General features: G+C 48.6%; 1 protein-coding gene across 1 annotated transcript; it reads right to left on the minus strand.

Moving 5' to 3' along the window:
* Positions 1 to 412: 412 nt before the first annotated feature.
* Positions 413 to 23,751, minus strand: LOC145505298 (vitamin D3 hydroxylase-associated protein-like). Its single transcript, XM_081487021.1, has 15 exons — positions 23,557 to 23,751; positions 17,403 to 17,516; positions 17,033 to 17,182; positions 16,586 to 16,719; positions 15,779 to 15,985; positions 13,160 to 13,200; positions 12,605 to 12,729; positions 11,353 to 11,478; positions 10,607 to 10,704; positions 10,187 to 10,286; positions 9,733 to 9,776; positions 9,000 to 9,039; positions 8,483 to 8,591; positions 2,366 to 2,511; positions 413 to 765 (listed from the first exon to the last, which is right to left on the minus strand). The coding sequence occupies exons 1-15, from the start codon at positions 23,749 to 23,751 to the stop codon at positions 637 to 639; spliced, it is 1,758 nt and encodes a 585-aa protein (XP_081343147.1). The 3' UTR covers positions 413 to 636.
* Between the last annotated feature and the right edge of the window lie 772 nt (positions 23,752 to 24,523).

The following is a 24,523-nucleotide window of genomic DNA, read 5'->3' on the forward strand; positions in this document are numbered from 1 at the left end:
AGGCTCTGTTCTGACTTGGTTTCATGCCCATGACCTTGCTCTTTGAAACTTTCTCTAGAAAGTGGGAGCCATGGCAAGTTCTTGATCAGAAAAGTGCCTAGGAATCACCTCTCCCATAACAGTCAAGTACTGGCAGGTAGCACAGACTACATCAGATCTAACCCCCTCAATTTGTAGATGATAAGACTGAGGTCCAGGGAGGGGAAGTAACTTGCCTAGCATCACACACCAAGCCAGTGGCAGAGCCAAGATTTGGACCAGGTCTCTAAGCTCTCAGTTTGGGGCCCTCTCCCCTCTGCTGCAGTCTGGGATAGCATCTCAGAGACTGAACTGGAGGAGAGCAGCTGGAAGTAGAAGGCCACGGGAAGTCTACAGCCCTACCGCCCCATCTAGACCAGAGATCACGAAGCCAGCCAGTCAAAATGTTTATTGAACATTTCGCCCTGCTCCCCATGCTGGGATAATCTGGGAAGTCTATGTACTGAGCAGCCACACAGAGGGACAACAAAGAAAACTTCTGGTGGACTTCCAGGAGGAGGAGAAATGAGGCGGATCTGGTATTCATAAAAAGGAAGGAACATTGAGAGCAGACTTGGATGAGGATTTAGAAAGACCTCCAGGAGAAGAAGTGTCTTGTCACTTGGGTTCCATCTGGTTCTTGACCAAGGTCTCTACCTCCTTCATAAACTGGAGACACAATTCCTCTTCCCATGGCAAAGCGATGCACTGCACAGCCACGGAAAGCCCCACAGATCCTCTCACCGCCTGCATAGAGAGAGGGCCTGTGGACTCAGAGCCTGCTTCCTGCTCACAGGCCCCTTGCCCAGCCATCCTCACCACCCATAGGTGTGTATTAATCCAAATATCTCGCCCCCAGTCTATATTAAAGTAAACATGTCCTGGATCTCAGAGTTCCAGGCTTCCTCAGCTCTCAGCAAAACCCAGAAAAACTGTTCTGCTTTGGCTACAATTCTCCAGGGTTAGGATGGAAAACTTGCTCCCTGTGTAGACAGCTGACTCTAAGGATGAAATATAAAACTGAATATCCACCCCGTGTTCTCAGCAAAGGAAAAGAGAATGTGCAAATCCCTGACCCAGGGCCTAATTTCACTTCTGCAAGGAAAGGGGTGCCTTGACCCCAAACACAGCTCCAGGAACATGGGGATTGAGCCTGAGTCTCTGCCATGAAAATCAAACATACTTGTAGGCATTCAAACATGTTTTCATTGCTTCAAGATGATACCATATAAGCCCTTACTTGCCTTTGTCTCTGGAGCCAGGTCCCATGGCTTCAAGTCCTGGCCCCTTCACTTCAGCTGTCTATATGGCTTTGGTCAAGTCCCTTAACCTGTCTGTTCTTTCATTTCCTCATTTGCAAAACCTCATGGGACAGTTATGGGATTTAATGATTTAATATATATACAGCACTTTCAAACAGCTCTTGGAACAGAGTAAGAGCTCAAGACACATTAGATAGTATCATTATTGTTATTTTCACAGAATTCAGGTCAGCAGTTCCACTGGGTAACTCTAGCACTAAAATCAATTTCCAGGAAAAATAAGTTACTTAATGTCTGACTCAGACACATGCATACTTTTCAGAGCCAGTTTCTCTCTTTCCCTCTCTCTCTTCCTCTCTCTCACCCAAGTCAGGGCTGTTATTTTAGACCATGAATTCAATAGGTCCATAGAAATATTTCCTTTGTGAAGCCCTCTCTGAATTAGTAACAGCATTTATTCAACAGTTCCTACATACAGAGCATTATGCTAATTGCTTCACGCTTTTTCGATTTAACCTTTAACACAACCCCACAAAGTGAAAGTAGAACGAAAAGTAAAAGTCGCTCAGTCATGTCTGACTCTTTGCGACCCCATGGACTGTATATAGAGTCCATGGAATCCTCCAGGCCAGAATACTGGAGTGGGTAGCCTTTCCCTTCTCCAGGGGATCTTCCCAACCCAAGGATCGAATCCAGGTCTCCCGCATTGCAGGCGGATTCTTTACCAACTGAGCCACAAGGGAAGCCCAAATCCTGTCTTCCTAGAGAAAAAATTGTGTCCAGTTCAGTTACATAGTTACCTGCTAACCAGTACCTTCACCTTGTAATTTTCACAGTAACCTCCTAGCCTTCACCTTGCTTCACCGCTCCTATCTCTGGGATCGACCTTCCCTACAGAAGTGTCAAGGAAACCACTGCTCTTGCACAGTATTCTCCCCTCACAAGGACAGAGGCTGACTTGGAGGTCAAAATACTGTGTCTTCAGTGATGGGGTGAAACTGTAGCTGAGGTGGTAAAGAGCAAACACTAAGAGGGACCAGCCCCACCCCACCCCAACAGCAGGAGAGGCAGAGAGGGAAACTGACCTCCCGGAAACTTTTGTCGGAGCTATCTCTGTAGTAGCCTCTGCAGAAGGCCAGTTCCTTCTCGTCTTGTGGCGTCACGGTGGTGACGGGCACCACGCCGGCAGGGAAGTTCAGGAGGTTGTAAAGGCCCAAGTAGAAACTGCTTGCTGTAGGAAGATCCAGGTAAGCTCAGGAAAATGATCAGCTCAGAAAACTCAGGTGACTTCCCTAATGACCCAGTAGTTAAGAGTCCTCCTTGCAATGCAAGGGATGTGGGTTCGATCCCTGGTCAGAGAACTAAGAGCCCCCATCCCTCGGAGCAACTGAGCCCACTCACCACAACTAGAGAGTCTGTGTGCTGCAACAAAAGATCCCTCATGACTCAATGAGAACTTCGAGTGCTGCAACCAAGGCCAGAGGCAGCCAAATAAATTGATTAATTTTTTAAAAAAGAAAAAGACAGGTGGGACAGAATGTGGGTGGGTGCCCCCTTGGGATCTTTCTTGGAACTGCAGCCTTCTGCTTGCAATAGCTGTTTCAGTGCAGGGAGTCGGTCTAACAGCTGCCTACTGCTCCCCACAGTGGAGGGAAGGGGAGAGTCAGAATCTGCTCTGCAGATGGCCAAAAAGCACATGAAAAGATGCTCAACATCACTAATTACTAGGGAAAGGCAAATCAAAACTACAATGAAGTATCACCACACACAGGTCAGAATGGCCATCATCAAAAACTCTACAAAAAATAAATGCTGAAGAGGATATGGAGAAAAGGGGACCCTCCTATCTACACTGTTGGTATGAATGTAAATCAGTGCAACCAATATGGAGAACAGTATGGAGGTTCCTTAAAAAGTTAAAATAGAGCTATTCTATGATCCAGCAATCCCACTCCTGGGCGTATATGCAGAGAAATCCATAATTCAAAAAGTACATGCACCTCAGTGTTCATCACAGCACTATTTACAGTGGCCAAGATATGAATGAAGTCTAAATGTCTACTGACAGAGAAATGGATAAAGAAGATGTGGTATGTACATACAATGGAATATTACTCAGCCATAAAAAGAACAAAATTATGTCATTTGCTACATGGTTGGACCTAGAGATTGTCATACTGAGTGAAGTAAGTCAGACACAGAAGGACAAATACCATATGATATTACTTATATGTGGATTCTAAAACAAATAATACAAAAGAACTTATTTATGAAACAGAAATGGAGTCATGAATATAGAAAACAAACTTATGGTCATCAAAAGGGTGGGGGAGGGATAAATTGGGAGATTTGGATTGACATATACAGTGGAAGTGACAAATAGATTCATGGGATTAGATCTCATAGAGTGCCTGAAGAACTATGGATGGAGGTTTGTAACATTGTACAGGAGGCGGTGATCAAACCATCCCCAAGAAAAAGAAATGAAAAAAAGGCAAAATGGTTGTCTGAGGAGGCCTTACAAATATCTGAGAAAAGAAGAGAAGTGAAAGGCAAAGGAGAAAAGGAAAGATATATTCATGTGAACGCAGAGTTCCAAACAATAGCAAGGAGAGATAAGAAAGCCTTCCTCAGTAATCTATGCAAAGAAATAGAGGAAAACAATAGAATGGGAAAGACTAGAGATTTCTTCAAGAAAATTAGAGATACCAAGGAAACATTTCATGCAAAGATGGGCACAATAAAGGAAAGAAGTGATATGGACCTAAGAAAATCAGAAGATATTAAGGAGAGGTGGCAAGAATACACAGAAGAACTATACAAAAAAGATCTTAATGATCCAGATAACCACAATAGTGTGATCACTCACCTAGAGCCAGACATTTTGGAGTGTGAAGTCAAATGGGCCTTAGAAAGCATCACCACAAACAAAGCTAGTGGAGGTGATGGAATTCCAGCTGAGCTATTTCAAATCCTAAAAGATGATGCTGTGAAAGTGCTGCACTCAATATGCCAGCAAATTTGGAAAACTCAGCAGTGGCCAAGGACTGAAAAAGGTCAGTTTTCATCCCAATCCCAAAGAAAGGCAATGCCAAAGAATGTTCAAACTACCGCACAATTACACTCATCTCACATGCTAGCAAAGTAATGCTCAAAATTCTCCAAGCAAGCCTTTAGCAGTATGTGAACTAAGAGCCTCCAGATGTTCAAGCTGGATTTAGAAAAGGCAGAAAAGCTACAGATCAAATTGCCAATATCCGTTGGATCACAGAAAAAACAAGAGAATTCCAAAAAAACTTCTATTTCTGCTTCATTGACTATACCAAACCCTTTGACTGTGTGGATCACAACAAACTGTGGAAAATTCTTAAAGAGATGAGAATACCAGACCACCTTACCTGCCTCCTGAGAAATCTGTGCAGGTCAAAAAGCAACAGTTAGAACCAGTCATGGAACAAAGATATGGTTCCAAATTGGGAAAGGAGTACGTCAAGGCTGTATATTGTCACCCTGATTATTTAACTTATATACAGAGTACATCATGTGAAATATTGGGCTGGATAAAGTGCAAGCTGGAATCAAGACTGCCAGGAGAAATGTCAATAACCTCAGATGTGCAGATGACACCATCTTTATGGCAGAGAGTGAAGAGGAACTAAAGAGCTTCTTGATGAACGTGAAAGAGGAGAGTGAAAAAGCTGACTTAAAACTCAACATTCAAAAAACTAAGACCATGGCATCTGGTCCCATCACTTTAAGGCAAATAGATGGGGAAACAATGGAAACTGTGATGGACTTTATTTTCTTGGGCTCCAAAATCACTGCAGATGGTGACTGCAGCCATGAATTAAAAGACTCTTGCTCCTTAGAAGAAAAGTTATGACAAACCTAGACAGCATATTAAAAAGCAGAGGTATTACTTTGCCAACAAAGGTCCATCTAGTCAAAGCTATGGTTTTTCCATAGTTATGTATGGATGTGAGAGTTGGACTATAAAGAAAGCTGAGTGCCAAAGAACTGATGCTTTTGAACTGTGGTGTTGGAGAAGACTCTTGAGAGTCCCTTGGACTGCAAGAAGATCGAGCCAGTCAATTGTAAAGGAAATCAGGCCTGAATATTCATTGGAAGGACTGATGCTGAAGCTGAAGTTCCAATACTTTGGCCACCTGATGCGAAGAACTGGCTCACTGGAAAAGACCCTGATGCTAGGAAAGATTGAAGGCAGGAGGAGAAGGGGATGACAGAGGATGAGAAGGTTGGATGAGTTTGAGCAAGCTCCGGGAGTTGATGATGGACAGGGAAGCCTGGCATGCTGCAGTCCATGGGTTCACAAAGAGTCGGACATGACTTAACCAATACACACTACTATATATAAAATATATAACTAATAAGAACCGGCTGCATAGCACAGGGAACTCTACTCAGTACTCTGTAATGGCCTATGTGGGACAAGAATCTAAAAAAAAAGAGTGGGTATATGTATGTGTGTTAGTTGCCCAGTCGTGTCCATATCTTTGCAACCCCATGGATTGTAGCCTGCTAGGCTCCTCTGTCCGTGGGTTTCTCCAGGCAAGAATACTGGAGTGGGTTACCACTCTTCTCCAGGGATCAAACCTGGGTCTCTTGCATTGAAGGCAGATTCTTTACAATCTGTGCCACCAGGGAAGCCCTCCTGGCCTCATTACATTGTTTTTTTAAATTTTTTTAAAATTTGACTGAGTCAGTTGTGGCTCACGGGGTATATATATATATATATAAAATTCACTTTCCTGTACACCTGAAACTAAGACAACATTGTAAATCACTGCTGCTGCTGCTGCTCAGTCGCTTCAGTCATGTCTGACTCTGCGACCCCATAGACGGCAGCCCACCAGGCTCCCCTGTCCCTGGGATTCTCCAGGCAAGAACACTGGAGTGGGTTGCCATTTCCTTCTCCATTGCGTGAAAGTGAAGTCTCTCAGTTGTGTCCGACTCGTAGCAACCCCACGGACTGCAGCCCACCAGGCTCCTCCATCCGTGGGATTTTCCAGGCAAGAGTACTGGAGTGGGTTGCCATTGCCTTCTCCATGTAAATCACTATATGCCAGTAATTCTTTTTTCTTTAGATAAAAATATCTTTTTAATAAATTTATTTATTTTAGTTGGGGGCTAATTACTTTACAATATTATAGTGGTTTTTGCCATACATTGACATGAATCAGCCATGGGTTTACATGTGTTCCCCATCCTGAACCCCCCTCCCACCTCCCTCCCCATCCCATCCCTCTGGGTCATCCCATTGCCCCAGCCCTGAGCATTTGTCTCATGCATCGAACCTGGAATGGTGTTCTCTTCACATATGATAATATGCCTGTTTCAATGCTATTCTCTCAGAACGTCCCACCCTCACCTTCTCCCTCAACCTAGATGTCCATCAGCAGACGAATGGATAAGGAAGCTGTGGTACATATACACAACGGAATATTACTCAGCCATTAAAAAGAATACATTTGAATCAGTTCTATTGAGATGGATGAAACTGGAGCCCATTATACAGAGTGAAGTAAGCCAGAAAGAAAAACACCAATACAGTATAATAATGCATATATATGGAATTTGAAAATGGTAACAATAATTTTTTTTTTAATATAAAAAGAATCCACACTGCAAAGCCTTACTCAATGCCAGGCACTGCACTCCCCTCTCTACACTGCTGAGTCCTTGACTCCTCCCCTCCTCTGTGAGATGAGGATTACTATTCCCTGTGTACAAATGGGAAACCAAGGAGGCAGACAGATACACAACTAGTAGCTGGCAGAGGATGCAGCCATGCCCTCCAGTACTCAGGGCTCCAAGAGGGCTGGAGTGCAATCCTGAGTTGAAAAGGTAGCTCCTCCCAGCAGCCACCTGTGTGCAGGGAGTGAGCATCAGAGTGTCAGGGAGGTGGACAGAAGAGACTAGAGCAGAGCCAAGTGTGGGATATGCCTTGGGCAACCACTGTAGGGGGACCCAGAGGAGAGGAGCACAGGCTTGAGAGGGGTTTGCATTCTGCATGGCATCGCCTCTGAGACCTGCACCTGCGCTACACATGGGTGGCTGCCTTGTGTTGAGGCTTGCTTGCATCTGCAGGTGGGCTGCTGGGCTGAGGCCACCTCTGGAAGGGAGGCAGCAGAAAGCATGTTAAGAGTGAATGGATATGCTAAGAGAAAGAAGTCAGACCCCTGCACCTCATACCTTTTGATTTTACTTATATGAAATACTAGATGAGGCAAAACTATAGTGATAGAAAGCAGACTAGCGGTGGCATGAAACATGAAGGAAGAAACAGAATATGAAGGAAATTTGGCTAATGATGGAAATAGTCTCTATTGTGATTAGGTGGTAGAGGAGAAGGGGAAGACAGAGGATGAGATGGTTGGATGGCATCACCAACTTAATGGACATGAGTTTGAACAAGCTCTGGGAGTTGGTGATGGACAGGGAAGCCTGGCGTGCTGCAGTCCATGGGGTTGCAGAGTTGGACATGTTTGAGCGACTGAATTGAACTGATACATGTATACATACATATGTTAAAATTCACCAAGTTACTTAAAACTGGTGAATTTTATCTCATGTAAATTATACTTCAATAAAGGTCATTTAAAAAGTGAATGGAGGGACTTCCCTGGGGGTCTAGTGGCTAAGACTCTGCTCCCAGGGCAAGAGGCCCAAGTTCGATCTCCAGTCAGGAAACTATATCCTGCATGATGCGACTAAGATCCAGTGCAGTAAAATAAATAAAAAAAAATTTTAAGTGAATGGAAGAAATCCCCTGGTGGTCCAGTGGTTAGGACTCCATGCTTCCACTGCAGGGAGCACAGGTGCGATCCCTGGTCAGGCAACTAAGATCCCAGAAAGTTTGCAATAAAGCCAAAACAAACGAACAAACAACCAAAGGGAATGAAAATTGGTAGGGACTGATAACAGGTACGGGGTTTCTTTTCAGGATGATTAAAACATTCTGGAACCAGATAGTGGTGGTTGCATGACATTCTGAATATACTAAAAACCACCGAGTTGTATGCTTTAAATGGTGAATTGATGTTATCTGAATTTTGTCTCCATTTAAGAAAATTTTTTTAAATAGTAACTAACATCAGAGGTAAAGGCCAGAGGCTGTGGGAGGACTCAGAAGTCCTGGACACCACCCCCCACCCCCACCCTACCCCCTGCCAAGGACCCACTTTGTGTCTTGGCAGAATAGCCAATATAGAAGGCGGGGTCCAGAGCTGGAGACAGCAACACATCCAGGTTCAGAGACCTCCACTTGGCTATGAACTCTTGCTGATATTCCTGCAGGAATAGTGGCAGGCAGGAAAGGTGAGACTGGCAGAGGTCACTGTTTGCAGGAGAAAATCGGATGCCGCCAGGCTGACTCAGATTAAACACCAGGAAGAATTCCCAGGCTGTGAGGTGCAGACTGAGATGGGGGTGGGGCGGGGGGAAGTCAGGGTCTTCCCAGGGGCCAAGCAGGAGGGATGGGAAGGACAGTCTCAAGCTACAGTGATCTGGGGACAATGTATCATCCTGGCCCCAGGGAGACAGACTACATTAACCTCCTGGTCATCATCCCGGTGCAGCTGGGCCTCCCCTGAAGGCCAAGACAGAGACCTACCATCTGCTGGGCTACTCCTGTCACCACCCAGGGGTCTGCTGCCCCAGTTCTGGCAGTCCCTTGAGGTCTCCCCAGGCAGGTATTACCTCCACTGCTTCGTGCAGCTCCCACAGTTTCTTAGGTGTCCTGGGGAATGAGGAAGAAGAAGTCCAAAGGTCAGCGTGGGAGGACTGCTTTTTATACAAATGGGGACATGACACCCAGGAGGCAAGTTCTGGACTCTATGCAGGCTGCAAATCAGCTGATGGGCTGGGAATCACCCTGTGTCTTGTCCCCTGGCCAAGACCCATTACCTGTCCAATGTTCCCAAGAGGACCCATCCCCTGGTCAAAGCCCCACCACCAGTGACAGGGACCCACAGGCTCCCTCAAAACCCCAGGTCCCTTCCCCTAAACTGTGAGGCCCCGGGTCAACCCTCAGGCTTCTCCAGCCCCAGTTCCAACCAGCACCTCAATTCCAAGCCCATCATGCCAAGCCCAACAGCAAACCCAAACCAGACTCCTCTCCCAACCACATCCCCACCCCAACTCCAATTTTAACCCCAACCCTGACCCAAACCTAACTTCAACTCAGGCCCAACTTTTATCCCAACCTAACTCAATTCTAGTGTGTGCTCAGAGTTCAACTCCAAATGAAACCCCAGTTCCACCCAAAAGTCTAAATTTAACCCCATGTTGGGTATGATTCTAAAGCCCTAATTAGATCCCAAAGCCTTAAACAGCCCTGCTCACAGTGGACAAGGCCCCCAGCCACATGACCCTCACCCAGTTCCCAAGGAAACCCCTTATGAATTGGACCTGAGGAGGCTTGATCACTCACCCTACTCCACAGAACTCTTCTAAAATCTGGCTAACCCGAGGGTCCTGGAGATGGAGAGAGAGGGGGAGGGCACTTTCAGAAACCATAGGGCAATGCCACCTGCCCAGGACAGGGGTCTAGGAAGGAAAACTCTGCCCCGCTTCCCCCCAAGCCCCTGACCACAGCACCAAACCCTGATCCCCCTCTCTAAATCCCCCTCTGAGCCTCTCTGAAGCCCCCTCCCCTCTCTGACAGCACTGCTCTCTTTTGGCCCCCGTCCCCCTTCTTTCAGTTCCTCTCCCACTGAGCCTTTCTCTGAACCACCACATTCTCTGAGCCTCATCTTCCTCTCTGACCTGACCCCCACCCCGACCCCACCCCTCACCCCTAAGGGAGCCCCCTCCCCTTTCTGAGCCCCTTGTCCTCTCTGGGCCCCTCCCCCATCCAGCCCCTCCCACTCTGAACCCACACTCACAATATACTTCAAGATCCAGGCCCAGAAACGTTTGAGTGAGTCTGGCAACCTGAGAGAGGTGACTAGGTCCTTCAAGGAGGGGTCCACAATGTCCCCCTTACTGAGGAACCACAGACACACAGCTGTCAGTTATGGCCTTCAGCTGGCCAACACCCAGCCATCAGCTTCCCCTCTGTAGATAAGCTGCAGAGAGAGGTTTGACCCAAAGAAATACTCTGTTCCCAGCAGCACCACCCCAGAACATGTGCATCCTGAAGGCAGGGCTTGGTTGGGTGACTTGGCTGCTTACAGTCACACAATGAGCCAGAGGCACCAAAGCAGCCCAGACCTGAGCCTCGCCACCTAGGGCTCAGGCGGCCACCAGCCCCTTCCTCAACCCCATTTCCACCACACCCCACGTATGAGTCCCAGCAGACATACAGTTTCTCCAGAAGGGTGGCCCCTCCATCAGCAAACAGATTGCCTTGGAACAGGTGAAAGAAGGCATACTCTATTCGGGGGACAGAGAAGGGGATGACCTGGAGAGAGAGAGGCCAATTCAGGGCCTGGAGCTCCTCCCGCTCTGCCCTGTGTTCTCTCTGCATCCCTCAGGATTGAAAGAGAGAACACATCAGCTCCTCAGCAAGCTTGGGAAGCCTTTGTGCTCTGCTCACTCCCTCACCCCCACACAGAGATGAGACAGAATTCGAGCTGCTTGCTTAACTGTGATCCAGCCCCTTGCCAAGTGCTTTACTGTGAGCTCATTCAGTCATCACAGCCACCCAGTGGGGTAGCAACCTGAGGCTCTTAGAGATGAAGGGACTGGCTCAGCAATTCTCAAAGGGGTGGCGGGGCAGGGACAAGCCACTGGGGCATGGGAAGTAGGGGAAGAAGACCGGCACTCTGAGGACAAGAGGCTCCTTACAGCCATGTGATGGAGACAACAGAAACCCAAGCTCTGGAAATTACAGGAATGAGTCTCAGAGTCCCCGCTACTGAAGGGGGATGCCTTCCTCACAAGATGGGAGCCACCCCGCCCCCACCTCCACTCCATCAGTCTCCAGAAAGCCTAGGGGAAACACAATGATCTCACTAGCACAAACTCAGATGTAAACTTTCTCTCCAAGAATGGACCAGCCCAGCATCTTCACTGATCTGGCCTCCCTCCAAGGGCTAAGTAAGCCTACCTGGTGTCCTGCATCCTGGAGCAGCCTGGATGTGAGCTTCACAGCCCTGGCCATGCTAGGTGATGGCTGGGTGAAGCCATCTGATTCGTAGTAGCCAATTCGAAGGGGACGGTTACTGGAGTACACCTTGGGAAAATAGAGGGGCTGGGTAGGGCTCTGAGGGGAGATTGGCCAGAAGACAAGGTGGCCTCATTCCAAGGGCCCCTTGAAGCCTCCCTATATACTCTCCAGGGTTTAGGTCCTCTGAAGAACCCTCCAGAAGAGGAAGAAATGGATGGGGACATGACTGATTGGGTAGCTGGAGTGGATAGTTAAACAGATTCACGAATGAATGGGTGGATGTATGAGATGGTGAATGGATGAGTGAGCAGGGGTTAAACAGATAAATGGGTGGGTGGATAAATGAATGGATGGAGGTGAGTGGGCAGGCAGGCAAGTGAGTACATGAATAGACACAAATATCTTAAAGCCAAAGAAGGGTCAGGAGAGGAAGAGGATGAAGAGACCAATAGAGGCAAATAATAGATAACAGACAGTGACCACAGGCTGATTGTACTACAATATGTGTAGGGAATCAGATGAATAGACACCGGCTGAATGGTAGACAGAGACTCTTCCTACGCAGCAGATCCTGGAATCAGATAGGGCTGGGTTCCAAGCTACTACGTGATCATCAGAAAGTCATTTCACTTCCCTTCAGTTTCCTCATTTGTAAATGGGAGGAGTGACACTCATTTTATAGAGTGGGTGTTAGGATGAACTACAAAGAGCCACCACATAGTAGGTGCCAATAAATGTTCCTGACTGAGTTAATGCAAAAATGAAGAGTCAGAGCTAGAAGGGTCTGGAGCAAAATTCTGGTTCAACATCTTCATTGTACCAATGTGGAGGCTGAGGCCTAGAGAAGAGATGTGACTTGGCCAGGGTTACCTAGAGGCCTAACAGCCCAGCTTCCCTTGATACCAGGCTCTCTACACCACACTTGCTGAGTTTACTGCCCCTGTGTGTTGGGCAAATGATGATGGAGTCCCTCTCTGGGGTAATATCATCTATGGCTCCAGGTGGCACAGAAGCCAAAGCAGCTGACATCTGGTCGGGTTGAGGAATGAACTGACTGAGCATGTGGGCTTCCTGCTCACTGCACTTGGGCTGGGAAAGGAGGGCCTCACAGGGAATGGTCCTAGTGGCTGGTTGTTGAGGACTGAAGGGAGAGGAGAGGGAGCCCTCCAGGCCTGTTCCCTACCCAGCTCACCTCCTCCCTGAAGGGCAGGAAGGGCACAGTGGGGTCCAGTCGGTGCATGTGTTCACTCAGCAGCGCTCGCAGGCACAATGCCAGGCTCTCCACGTCCCAGGCCAAGGGGCCAGCCACTGTGATCACTGTACAGAGGGGGTGGAAAGAGGCAGACATGCCCCATCCTTTCTGCTTTGGGGACCCACACTGCCTGGCCTCAGAGGGTGGGACACAGGGCCATGATCAGGGCAAAGTGAAGAGGCCCTGGGGCCATCTTGGGTCAGGGGTTGAGAATGAGTGGAGTTGGCAGACTAGCTCAAACAACCTTCTAGCCTGAAGGGAGACTCTCCTCTGGGGCAGAACTCTAGGAGACCAGCAAGCGAGGTGAAAGCTAAAGAACAGGAAGCACCTCTCCAAGGGGCAAGAGTCACTGGACTAGAAAGCCAAGCAGAACCTTCCCCCATACTCCTTGGTCACTGGTGGGGCTGGTCTGTCTGAGATACAGTGAAATATCCTTGGGAGAAAGGCAAGCAGGTTGCCTTTGAATGGATGTGGCCAACACAGACAGGAGCTTACCTGCTTTCCTGCCCTTGACAGCAGAGGCAATTCCAGAGTAGCTGCAAAACCCCACCCACCCAGAGCCCAGCTCAGCACCTGAAGGGAAGGACTTAGGTGCCAAAGAGGCCTAAGCACCCAGCCAGTGCACTCCCCCAGGACCCAGCACACAAGAATAAGAGCTGCCTCAACCCTCCCATGACTCTTTACTGTCCACAGCATAAATCTGAGACCTTTTACTGCCCTGCAAGGCTCTAAATTATCAACTCTTTCCATAACTTCCCTTTCTAGCTCTTCCACACATATTCATACATTGCTCCAGGCAAAATAAGCTGCTTATAGAATTACAGCCTTCTAGATGCTACTTGATGGACATGAGTCTGAGCAAGCTCCAGGAGTTGGTGATGGACAGGGAAGCCTGGCATGCTGCAGTCCATGGGGTCACAAAGAGTCGGACACAGCTGAGCAACTGAACTGAACTGAACTAAAGATGCTTCTCCAACTCTGCATGTCCATCCTTCAAAACCAAGCTCAAATGCTGCCTCCTCCAGGAAGCCTTCCCTGTCTTTGACCGGCTTCTAAAAGTGTACAATCAGACATACAGATGGCTAACAAACACATGAAAAGATGCTCAACATCACTCATTATTAGAGAAATGCAAATCAAAACCACAATGAGGTATCATTTCACACCAGTCAGAATGGCTGCTATCCAAAAGTCTACAAGCAATAAATGCTGGAGAGGGTGTGGAGAAAAGGGAACCCTCTTACACTGTTGGTGGGAATGCAAACTAGTACAGCCACTATGGAGAACAGTGTGGAGATTCCTTAAAAAACTGGGAATAGAACTGCCATATGACCCAGCAATCCCACTGCTGGGCATATACACCGAGGAAACCAGAATTGAAAGAGACGCGTGTACCCCAATGTTCATCGCAGCACTGTTTACAATAGCCAGGACATGGAAGCAACCTAGATGTCCATCAGCAGACGAATGGATAAGGAAGCTGTGGTACATATACACAATGGAATATTAATCAGCCATTAAAAAAAATACATTTGAATCGGTTCTACTGAGATGGATGAAACTGGAGCCCATTATACAGAGTGAAGTAAGCCAGAAAGAAAAACACCAATACAGTATACTAATGCATATATATGGAATTTGAAAGATGGTAACGATAACCCTATATGCGAGACAGAATAAGAGACACAGATGCATAGAACAATTTTATGGACTCTGAGGGAGAAGGTGAGGGTGGGACGTTCTGGGAGAATAGCATTGAAACATGTATATTATCATATGTGAAACAGAACACCATTCCATGTTCGATGCATGAGACAAGGGCTCAGGGCCAGGGCAATGGGATGACCCAGAGGGATGGGATGGGGAGGGAGGTGGGTGGGGGGTCCAGGAAGGGGAACTCATGTAAACCCATGGCTGATTCATGTCAATGTATGGCAAAAACTATTACAATATTGTAAAGTAATTAGCCCCCAACTAAAATAAATAAATTTATAAAAAATAAAATAAAATAAAAGTGTACAATCTTGGTTTTTAATAAATTCTATTGAAGAAAATGTCAACTTCATCCCTCTCTTTGACCCTCTCTTAAGCCTGGATTCAGTTCAGTTCAGTTGCTCAGTTGTGTCCGACTCTTTGCAACCCCATGGACCGCAGCACGCCAGGCCTCCCTGTCCATTACCAACTCCCGGAGTTTACCCAAACTCATGCCCATTGAGTCGGTGATGCCATCCAAACATCTCATCCTCTGTTGTCTCCTTCTCCTCCTGCCTTCAATCTTGCCCAGCATCAGGGTCTTTTCAAATGAGTCAGCTCTTCGCATCATGTACAAGCCAGTTGGATGTTAAAGAGCACAACAGGGCTCGGGGCTGGGTCTGAGAGTGTTCTGAGTCCCTGTATAGGGCCACACAGTGTAGGTAGTCAGGGTGGGGTTGAAATATGGGTGGATGGGTGGATAGATGTATGAGTGAGTGCAAAACAGATGGAAAAATTAATGGAAATATGGATGGATTGGTGGGTGGATGGATGAATGGAGGCAAATGTGGATTGGTGGATGGCTAGTTGAGTAGATGGATGGAGAGATAAATGTCTGAATGAATGAATAAATGAATGTAAGGAAGGATGCGTGTAAGTTCTTCAAAGGCTTGGATAATTGTCCATTTTGTTCACTGATGCATCCCAAGTACCTATTTCAGTGTCTGGCACAGAGTAAACACTCAATAAATATTTGTTAAATAAATTAAATGGCAGATGAATGGTGAAATTGTTTGATGGATAGAAACTGGGATAGCAACTGCATGGATGCATGAATGGATGAGAAATTGATATAGATGGATAAATGGATGGATTGATGTATGAGGAAGGAAAAGGGGGGGTAGATGAACAGATGGATGGATGAATGAATTAATGAAATAATGAATGAGTGGACAGTCTATCCCACTCCCTCCTGTACCAAACATGGTGTGTTTAGCTGCGGGGCTGAGGCAGGAGTTACTGGAAGCCCTCCTACCTCGTCCACTTCCCCTACTACTGAGCTAATGAGAATCATTATATGGACAAGACCCCTAGTTCCTCCAGGCTGGGCTGAGCCTACCCAGGCCCCCCACCACCAAGTACCTGAGGCGGTGTCCTGTGACCCGGATACCACAGACACCACAAAAGCTGGCTGGAATGCGGATACTGCCTCCAGTGTCGGTACCCATGCCCAGGATGGAACCCCCTTTTGCCAGGAGAGCTCCTTCACCCCCTGAGGAGCCCCCAGACATCTTCTTTAAGTTCTGAGGGTTCAGAGTCGGTCCATAGATGGGGTTGCTGCAATCAAAGCTGAGGGAAGCAGAGGAAATGGGGCTGGGAGGGGAAGGTATAACTGGAGAAGACTGCTGTGCCCATAGAGAGGCCAACCTCCCTCGGAGTCAGCCCCAGGACCGGTGAGCTCCCACCGCGGGCCAGGAACCTCCTGGTGTCCCTTCAGTTGAGGCGAGAGGCTGCTGCTGCAGGAGAGACCAACCAGGACTCCTAAAATGAGGATCAAGGAGCCCATAGCTCTGCTGGATAGTGGGGAACAGGTTACAAAAACAGACAGAAATAGATACACTAACGGCTGAGTGGGGTAGGAGGAGAATAGGGAATGAGAACAATTAGAGAGCTGGAGTAGAAACAGAGATGGAACTTCTCAGTACCTCTGGGCCTGAGGGCCCTTAAAGACCACGGAGTCCACCCACATGTTGTCAGATAAGGGCACTGAGTCTCAGAGGGCAGAAAAGACTTGCCCAAGAACCTCTGTCCCAAGGTCTACATGACCAGCCCCCACCTCACCCTCAGCCCTTCAGCGGCAGCTTCATCCTGGGCCCAGCCTTGGTCCCAGCCCCGGTCCCCGCCCTGGCCCCCTGCCCCAGCACGGGTTGGCCTGCCTGTTGCAGTGACCTGAGCAGCGTCTGGGAGATGTTGGTCTTAACAAAGGGAATAGCTCCCTGAGCCTTTAACACTTCCACGATGACTCCATCCTTGGCTGCTGGCTTCTCCAGGAACTGGGCCAGGCCACACGTAGAGTCATGGCCCTGCAGGGAAGTGACACAAGCTCCAGCCCCTAGGGGTCAGAGTGGAACCAGCCGCCGAACAGACTCTCTCCTGTGCTCCACTCCCGCTCACAAGCATTCTCTGTCCTGCTGAGATGCAGGCGCTACACCCTCAGGATTCATGAGTGACAGGAGAGATCAATGGTGAAGGGATTGGGTTTGGGAGCCCGACTGCTAGTTTGGTTTCCAGCTGGCCACTTTCTAACCACGGGGCCTAGATTGGGCAAGTAACTCGCCCATTGTCACACATTCAGATGCTCATATGTACACATGCACGTGTATCCCCAGGGCTCACCATGCAGTCATAGGGGTCCTTGAGACTGATGGGGACCCCATAGAGGAGTCCTCGCTCACTCTTCTTGAGTTTCTTCAATGCCTGCAATTGTTCCTCACATTCATCTAGGAAATCTGTCAGGCAATTCACCTCCTGGTGTACCTTCAGTGCCTGAGCATCATTGAGGGAAACCAAGAGAGGGGTTCAGGGGGTGACCAGGTGCAGGACACTGAGTCACCCCAGCCCCTCTGCCCATCCTGACTCAGAGCAGACGTGACGGATGACTGTGGCACAAGCTCCCTCCCAAGCTGGCTGCAGTGCCACAGGGTCACACCTGTGCCCCAACTATTCCACCCAGAGCCCCAGGATTGGGCTCTGACTGGGACTGTACCTCCTCTAGGTAGCTGCAGAGGACGCTTTCCAAACTCAGCTCGTCAGCACGCAGCTTCTGGACCAGCTTCTCCAGTGGCAGCTCCAGAATGGGCTTGGGGTCTAGCTCTGGCTCCTGCAGAGGCGGGGGGGGGGGGCGGTGGGCAGGCAGATATCACACTGCTCCACTCAGGGCTTCCCCCGCCATCAACATCATGCCCAGGTGGACACAGAGTACTCATCACATGTTCCTGGGCCCATCCTTAGCTTTAGAGACATCTCCCAATCAGTCTCCAGGTTGGCATAAGAGCCCTCCAGGGGCACAAGTGTCCTCCTTTGTGTTGGCCTCCCCAGAGTCCAACCCCGGGGCCCAGCACAGAGAAGGCTAGCCCTCTCCTCATGCAGCTATCCAGCAGGGCCACCCACGGAGTGGAGGGACCCTACATGCACATCTTGGGATGCAGGGCTTATGAAAAGTGAGGCTCAGTTTTGTGAGGTTTGCCTTCAGGAGTCACCCCGCCCCCAGCATCCCACCTTTCCTTCTTCTCTAGTCCTCCCACACCTGCTGATTTGACCTTGGGGAAAGGTCAGGGTGGCAGGAGAGCTGGGAGCCAGCCTTGACCACAGCCCTGGTCAGTGGGGTAACTCAGGTGAACCCCTTCCCCTCCCATGGCCTAGGTCTCCTCAGAGAAGAAAGTATCAGAATACAGTCATGAGTCAGACATGCAGCGGAGCATAGACAAGCCCCCCAGCTGCCCTGAGCCTAGCCCCTGGGGTGTGAGGCAAAGCCTGAACCACCTTGAGGACTCCTCATCAAGGACCCAGCACACAGTGGGCATTCAAGAAGATGAAGTTGCCTCTCTTTGTCCTCCATGGTTCCAGCTGAGCCCCCGAAGCTTTCAAGTTGGCTTGGGTGGGCCTTTCTTGGTCCTGGAGGGGAGGTAGGGAGACAGAGGGATTTTCCTGGGAGGTTGGGGCTTCAAAGCTTCTTGGATTCTTCCAGTCCTCATCTTATTCTCCTCCATAGTATCTGACTGTTAGAAACTTTCCTTCTGGAAGGTCTCCATGCCCTCAACTCCCCTGACTTCCCTCTCCCTTCCAGCAATTCCTGCCCAGTCTCCTCTGACCCTTTTCCTCCAGTAAATGTTGGCCACCTCTCTCCCTACCTGTCTACCTTCTCTGGTGAACTCAGCGGCCAGTTCTCCCCATTTCTCCAGTCCAGACCTACTTCCCATCAGGCCTCAGGCCCATTTACCCACCCATGGGCCCACAGACATCCAGGACTCATCATTTTTCTGTCAAACCTGCTCCTCTTCATGAGATTCCCAACCGATGACATTTGTGTCATCAACACAGTGACCCTGGATCCTCACACTCAAGTTCTGATAAATACCAACACAATCACACATAAAATGTGTTACAATGCTTAAATATATGCCGGGCCACCTTCCAAGAATCTTACATATAATAGTTTATATTACTCCTTGCAACAACTCTAGGAGGTAAGCCGTGTGATTTTCTCATTTTACAGCAGAAGAAGATGCTGAGGCACAGAGAGCTATTTACCCAAGGATCTGGATTCACTGGGCAGTGTAGTCCCAGCCACCATTCTCTTATCCACACTCAGTGCTAACAGGTGGTTCTGCCTCCTTCAGATCTCCCACTTCTGACTTCTCAGACTCCTTCCTGCCTAGAACCTTCTCTGTCTCTGTTTTCTTACAGTCTCCTCACTGGCCTCCCTGCCTCTAGTCTTTACCCTTCTAACTCAGCCTCTTCACTACGGCCAGGGTGATACTTTTAGTTGTTGTGCTCAGTCACTCAGTCATGTCTAACTCTTTGTGACCCTTTGGATTGTAGCCCACCAGGCTCCTCCGTTAATGGAATTTTCCAAGCAAGAATACTGGAGTGAGTTGCCATTTCCTCCTCTAGGGATTTTCTTGACCCGTGGGTGGAACTTGAATCTCTTGCATTTCCTGCTTTGATAGGCAGATTCTTTATCTGCTGAGCCATTGGGAAAGCTCAAGAATACTGGTGTGGGCAGCCATTTCTTTGTCCAGGAGATCTTCCTGACCCAGGGATCAAAACTGTGTCTCCTGCATGGCAGGCAAGTTCTTTACCGCCTGAGCCATAACTACTTGTACAAAACCCATGACATGTTCCTAGTGCAGTAAGTACTGGGTAACTGAGAATATTGGTGTATCTATATGTGAACACATTAGATGTTTATGGTGACCCTTGTAGAAAGAGAATGTTGTTGCAACTTTATTCTGAGGGCTCCCCTGGTGGCACCATGTGGGCAAGTGCCCATCAGCCATATATACTGTTGAAGCCATTGCTCCCTGGCAGTTGTCCTTGTGTGGCCACAGGAACTGGGGAGAAGTGGGGAGGGAAGGCCAGGGTGGTGTGAATGGTGGCCCTGCAGGCCTCTGCTGGGACTGGCCCTCTGCCAGTGCTCAAATGACCTGGGGTGGGGGGCTTTCGAGGGTCTGAGAAAGCTTTTTACCAATCCTGATGAATGGAACAAATCTACTAGAACAAATTCACTGAAACTTACTAGAAACCCACTCAGCAAGGACAACATTATTGCTGAAATGAGAATATCACTTAGAAAATGCTTGCTGTGTACCCAGGCACCACTGTCAAAATTATTAACTTGTGGACTATAATTATAATGGTCACTCCATCATAGAGGTGAGTAGGTTAAGGCACAGAAAATTATTTAAAATGTAAACGTTAGAGTCAGGATTCAAACATAGGCAGTCCAGCACTGTCTTAACTACCACACTCTTAACCAGCGTGTTACACAACTTTTCCCAAGGCTTGTAAGATTAGGTTCAATGAAATTTATACGACATTCTAATAACAATGTTTATTGTTGACAACAGAGATCCCTGAAGACTATATAAAATCTCAAAAGGTATCAGAAGAGCCAGGAATTCTGAGTGTCACTGCTACTGGTTCAGCAGTAGCTGAGCAAGACTCAGCCTAAGGAATGATGCATTAGTGTTGAAAGTCTCTACTTAATGAGACTGCAGGTCACCTAATGACTCAGCTTATTGAGAGAGCTTAATAAAGCTCTTAATAAAGCTTGAAAGATAGGGACATCTTCAAAAGATAATAGCCACATCAGAAGAGCCCCACAAATTTTCAAAAAATCAACAAATTATTTGGAAATTCTTACAATAACTTGATGAAAGAATTGAACTTCAAGTTATATCACTTTTAAGCCATTTTAGTATATAGTTTAGAACAAATCACTCCCTCCAGCTGAGCCCCACAGCTCCTGGGACATCTGGCCTACTGCAACTCAGCTAGTGCTGCCTCCATGTGTGGTTTGAAAATCAAAGAAAATATACTTCAAAGTTTTTAGTAAATTGGTTATTAATATTTCCAAAGTGGTCATTAAGTATGTTTAATATCAAAAGAACCCTCAACCTTCAGGGTGGCAGTTTCCACCTGAAGTGACCAGAGCCTCCTAGCCAACAGCCGTCAGTCAGTAAACCCTACAAATATTATTTTCTAAGTGTTCTATAGCAGCAGTCCCCAGCCTTTTTGGCACCAGGGACTGGTTTCATGGAAAAAAATTTTCCCATGGTTTGGGGGGGAGCTTGCAAGCAATGGGGAGAAGCTGTAAATACAGATGAGGCTTTGCTCACTCACCTGCCACTCACCTCCTGCTGTGAGGTTCCAGGGGTTGGGGACACTCCCCCGCCTCCCCACTACTTGATAGAAACAGTGCCTTATATCAGGCTTTTCTCTCTCTGGTACTGCCTTTCTTGTTCCCTCCTCCTTTTGAAAAAACTCCTACATATCCTTCAAGGCTTAGTTCCAAAACCACTTCTCTGTGAAGCCTTCCCCACACAACCCTCTCCAGGTAGCAGATCACCTCTCCTGCCAAGTCCCACAGCTTTGAGGGCATCTGACCTTTGCCAACCTCAGCTGAACTGCCTGCCTCCCTTCATGGTTCTTGTAGCTCTGCTTCCATCACACCCCACCCAGACTGGGAGCCTCTTTAAGGCAAGCTTGGGTCAGATGTCAAATGTCAGATTATCTGAATAATGAATCTGTCCTCAGGGTCCGGCAGAGGCAAGACCCAGGAGAATCCTTTGTAAAATGTTCCTAAATGGAACTGAATTGGATTTGTTTGAACCCTAGGAGGGTTTGACCTATGTTTCAGCCTCCCATCTGCCTGGATCAGAAAGCTGGTCACCTGACCTTGAGGGTAACCCTGGCAGAGGAGTGATCTGATTGGAAAGGTGCCCAGGGCAGACCTGTATAACTTTGTTGGGAAGACAATAAGGTGCTGAGAGCCAAGAGACTTTGAGGGAAAGTTGGAGGCACCATGGGTGATCTCACTCCAAACCCTTTACAGTCTTCCAGTCAACCAGACACCCCTTTCCAGGTACCCAGCCTAATAGCTACCTATCCCAGATATCCACACTTACACCAGCCAGATGCCCAGACACACCCAAAACCAAACATCCTCACACACCAGACACAGTCACATGGGTACATACTCAACCAAACATACAGACCCAAACCAGCCACACATATCCAGATGAATATACCCCAATGAATAACACATATACACTCAGCCAGGCCCACACCAAGGCACATAACTGAACACAAACAGTTCACAGCCAGACACACACCCAGCCAACACACAGGAGGGACACACAAGCAGACCCTGGTTTTGCAGTGAAGGAACCTAAACCCGCCACCTTGCACAGATGGGGCCTCCCCACACATGCAGGAATCCTCTCCATCACGCCGAATCGCTGCAGCAACCCCATTAGCCCAGATTTTCTCATCAACCAGGGAGGGGCAGCTGCTCTCTGGGGGCAGATTGATTTATCCAACTAATTAGCCCCAATTAATATTAATACACAGTCTCAGAAACTGCAGCAACTAGGGCAGAGGAACTGTCCACCGGGGCCATCAATCACCATCCGGGGAGATGGCAAAGGACACTCAGGAACTCTGGAGCATGGGGACAGCACCTCAGGCACTACCCCAACCCCCACTCCCAGAGGGAGTCCACCACAGTCACCCAAGATACCACGACCCCACCTCTCCTTGGGCAGATGGGGGATCCAAGGCCCAGAAAAAAGATGGTCACATCGTGCAGGCTACCCAACAAACCATAGTTGCAATATAGAGTTGTCTCCATGCCTCTCCCTCCCTACTCTCTGCCGCTATGGACAGGCTCCACTCTGGACAGACATACTCACATCTCAACTGCCAGCCACAGTGAGCGCCTCGTTGTCTTGCACCATTACCAGCCAAACTGTCCAAGCCCCCGTGAGAGAAACATAGCTTCCTGGCAGACTCACAGATTTAGAAAATGAACTTAAGGTTGCCAGAGGGAAGGATGCAGGGAAAGGATAGTTAGGGAGTTTGGGATTGACGTGTACACACTGCTATATTTTAAATGGATAACCAACAAGGATCTGCTGTATAGCACGGGAAACTCAGCTCAATGTTATGCAGCAGCCTGTATGGAAGGGGAGTTTAGCGTAGAATGGATACAAGGATACATGCATATACACGGCTGAGTCACTCTGAAGTCCACCTGAAACTACCATAGCTATACCCCAATATAAAATTAGAAGTTTAAAGGACAAAAAAATAAATAAACTCAGATTCACTTCAGAGCCTGTGCCCTTAAGAATTAAAGGAAAGAAACATAGCTTCCTGTAAAGACCCCACCTTCAGTGATCCCCAACGTTTTGCATCTGTCATATGCACAAGCACAATGCTTGTGCTCAGCAAGCATTTGCAGAACCCCCATGTAGGGGATGAGGAGGACGAGAGGCAGAATTTGAAGACCAGGGTCCTGTCCCAGTGGGGTTCTAAGGGTGCTCAGGGGCTGAAAGAAGCCTGGCCTCCTACCTCCAGTTGCCTCCATCAGTTTTAGTTCAACAAATAGCCCAGGTAAATACCCACCATGCAGCTGAGCCCTGTGACAGGCACTGGAAGAAAGAGAAAACACACTGCCCCTGACCTCAAGGGGCTCAAAGGACTCAGATGAAGGAGGAACTGATGGGGACACAAGAAGCCTGCTTAGGGAGCTGGCGGGGGGCTGCTCCCTGTCTTCTGAAGAAGATGAGGTCACGGGAGAAGCTCTGTCCTGAGGTGGGACCCACTATTGGGATTGAGGGTCACTGTCCACTCACCTGCTGCCGGAGACGTTCTGCTAGGGCTGCCATCCGCCTCAGAGCCTCCTCCCTACGCTTCTGCGCCCTGGCGATCTTGCTCCGTGCTGGAGCCTGCCACCAGAAGAGCACGGTGGCCCCCAGCAAGACAGCCCCTAGCAGGGCCACCAGGAGTAACACCACTAGCGGGTGAGATAGCCAAATCACCCCAGGCATTGTGGGACCCGTGCAGATACACCAACGTCTTCCTCAGGAAGGCTGCCTTTTTATTTGTCAGCTCCACCCTCCCAAGCCTGTTTCCCACTCAAAAGGGAGTGAGCCCCAGGTGTTGGCAGAACCTAACCTCATCCCAACTAGCTCTTACAGCCATCTGGACCTATCCTTATGCAAATTAAGTCCTCTGTTCCTCGGGCCAGGCAGATGAAGGGGCTGTGGCAGAAACTAGCCTGAAGAGGGGCCCAAGACACCAGGTGGGCAGGTGACTAGGCTCTGATCCCACTTCCTTCACATTCTCCTCCCTCATTCCACCCCTCAGACACCCCACCAGCACCCCAACCTGACCCTCTCCAGTTCTCAGCGGGTTGCTCCTATGGTTTCCTGTGGTTTGCAGGATAATCACCAGCCCCCTTAACATGGCTCTCAGGCCACAGGGAGGTGGACTGAACAGCCCACCTGCCCAGAATTAGCAGCTCACTCTGAGGGTGTCTAAGGCACAGGCAGAGAAGAAAGGAAGGGACACCTGGGGATGCAGGCAAGGTTCAGAAGGCATCTGTCCCAGGAGACATGATGTCAGGAAGTGAGGACCAAGGCAGGCAGGCGTAGTCCTCGCCCCTTCCCCTGCCAGCCCAGCTGAATTTTTGTTCCTGATTCCCCAGTGCTTCCCCCTTCCAGACCCATCTCCCATTTTCTCATTGGACTAGGGACTCCCTACTACCAAGGAGAGCAGGCATCTTCAGGGTGGGGTGGGGTGGGGTGGGGTGGGGAGGTG

Source organism: Giraffa tippelskirchi, chromosome 5 (genome assembly GCF_054371585.1).
Source record: "Giraffa tippelskirchi isolate mGirTip1 chromosome 5, T2T-mGirTip1v1.2.pri, whole genome shotgun sequence".
Classification (NCBI taxonomy): domain Eukaryota; kingdom Metazoa; phylum Chordata; class Mammalia; order Artiodactyla; family Giraffidae; genus Giraffa; species Giraffa tippelskirchi.

Coding starts and splice junctions, on each gene's coding strand:
- LOC145505298 (XM_081487021.1), bottom strand. CDS start 23,751: ATGCCTGGGGTGATTTGGCTATCTCACCCGCTAGTGGTGTTACTCCTG. Junction 11,479..12,604: donor TCCTGCCCTTCAGGGAGGAG/GTGAGCTGGGTA, acceptor TATTTTCCCAAG/GTGTACTCCAGTAACCGTCC. Junction 10,705..11,352: donor TCCAGGATGCAGGACACCAG/GTAGGCTTACTT, acceptor CTCTCTCTCCAG/GTCATCCCCTTCTCTGTCCC.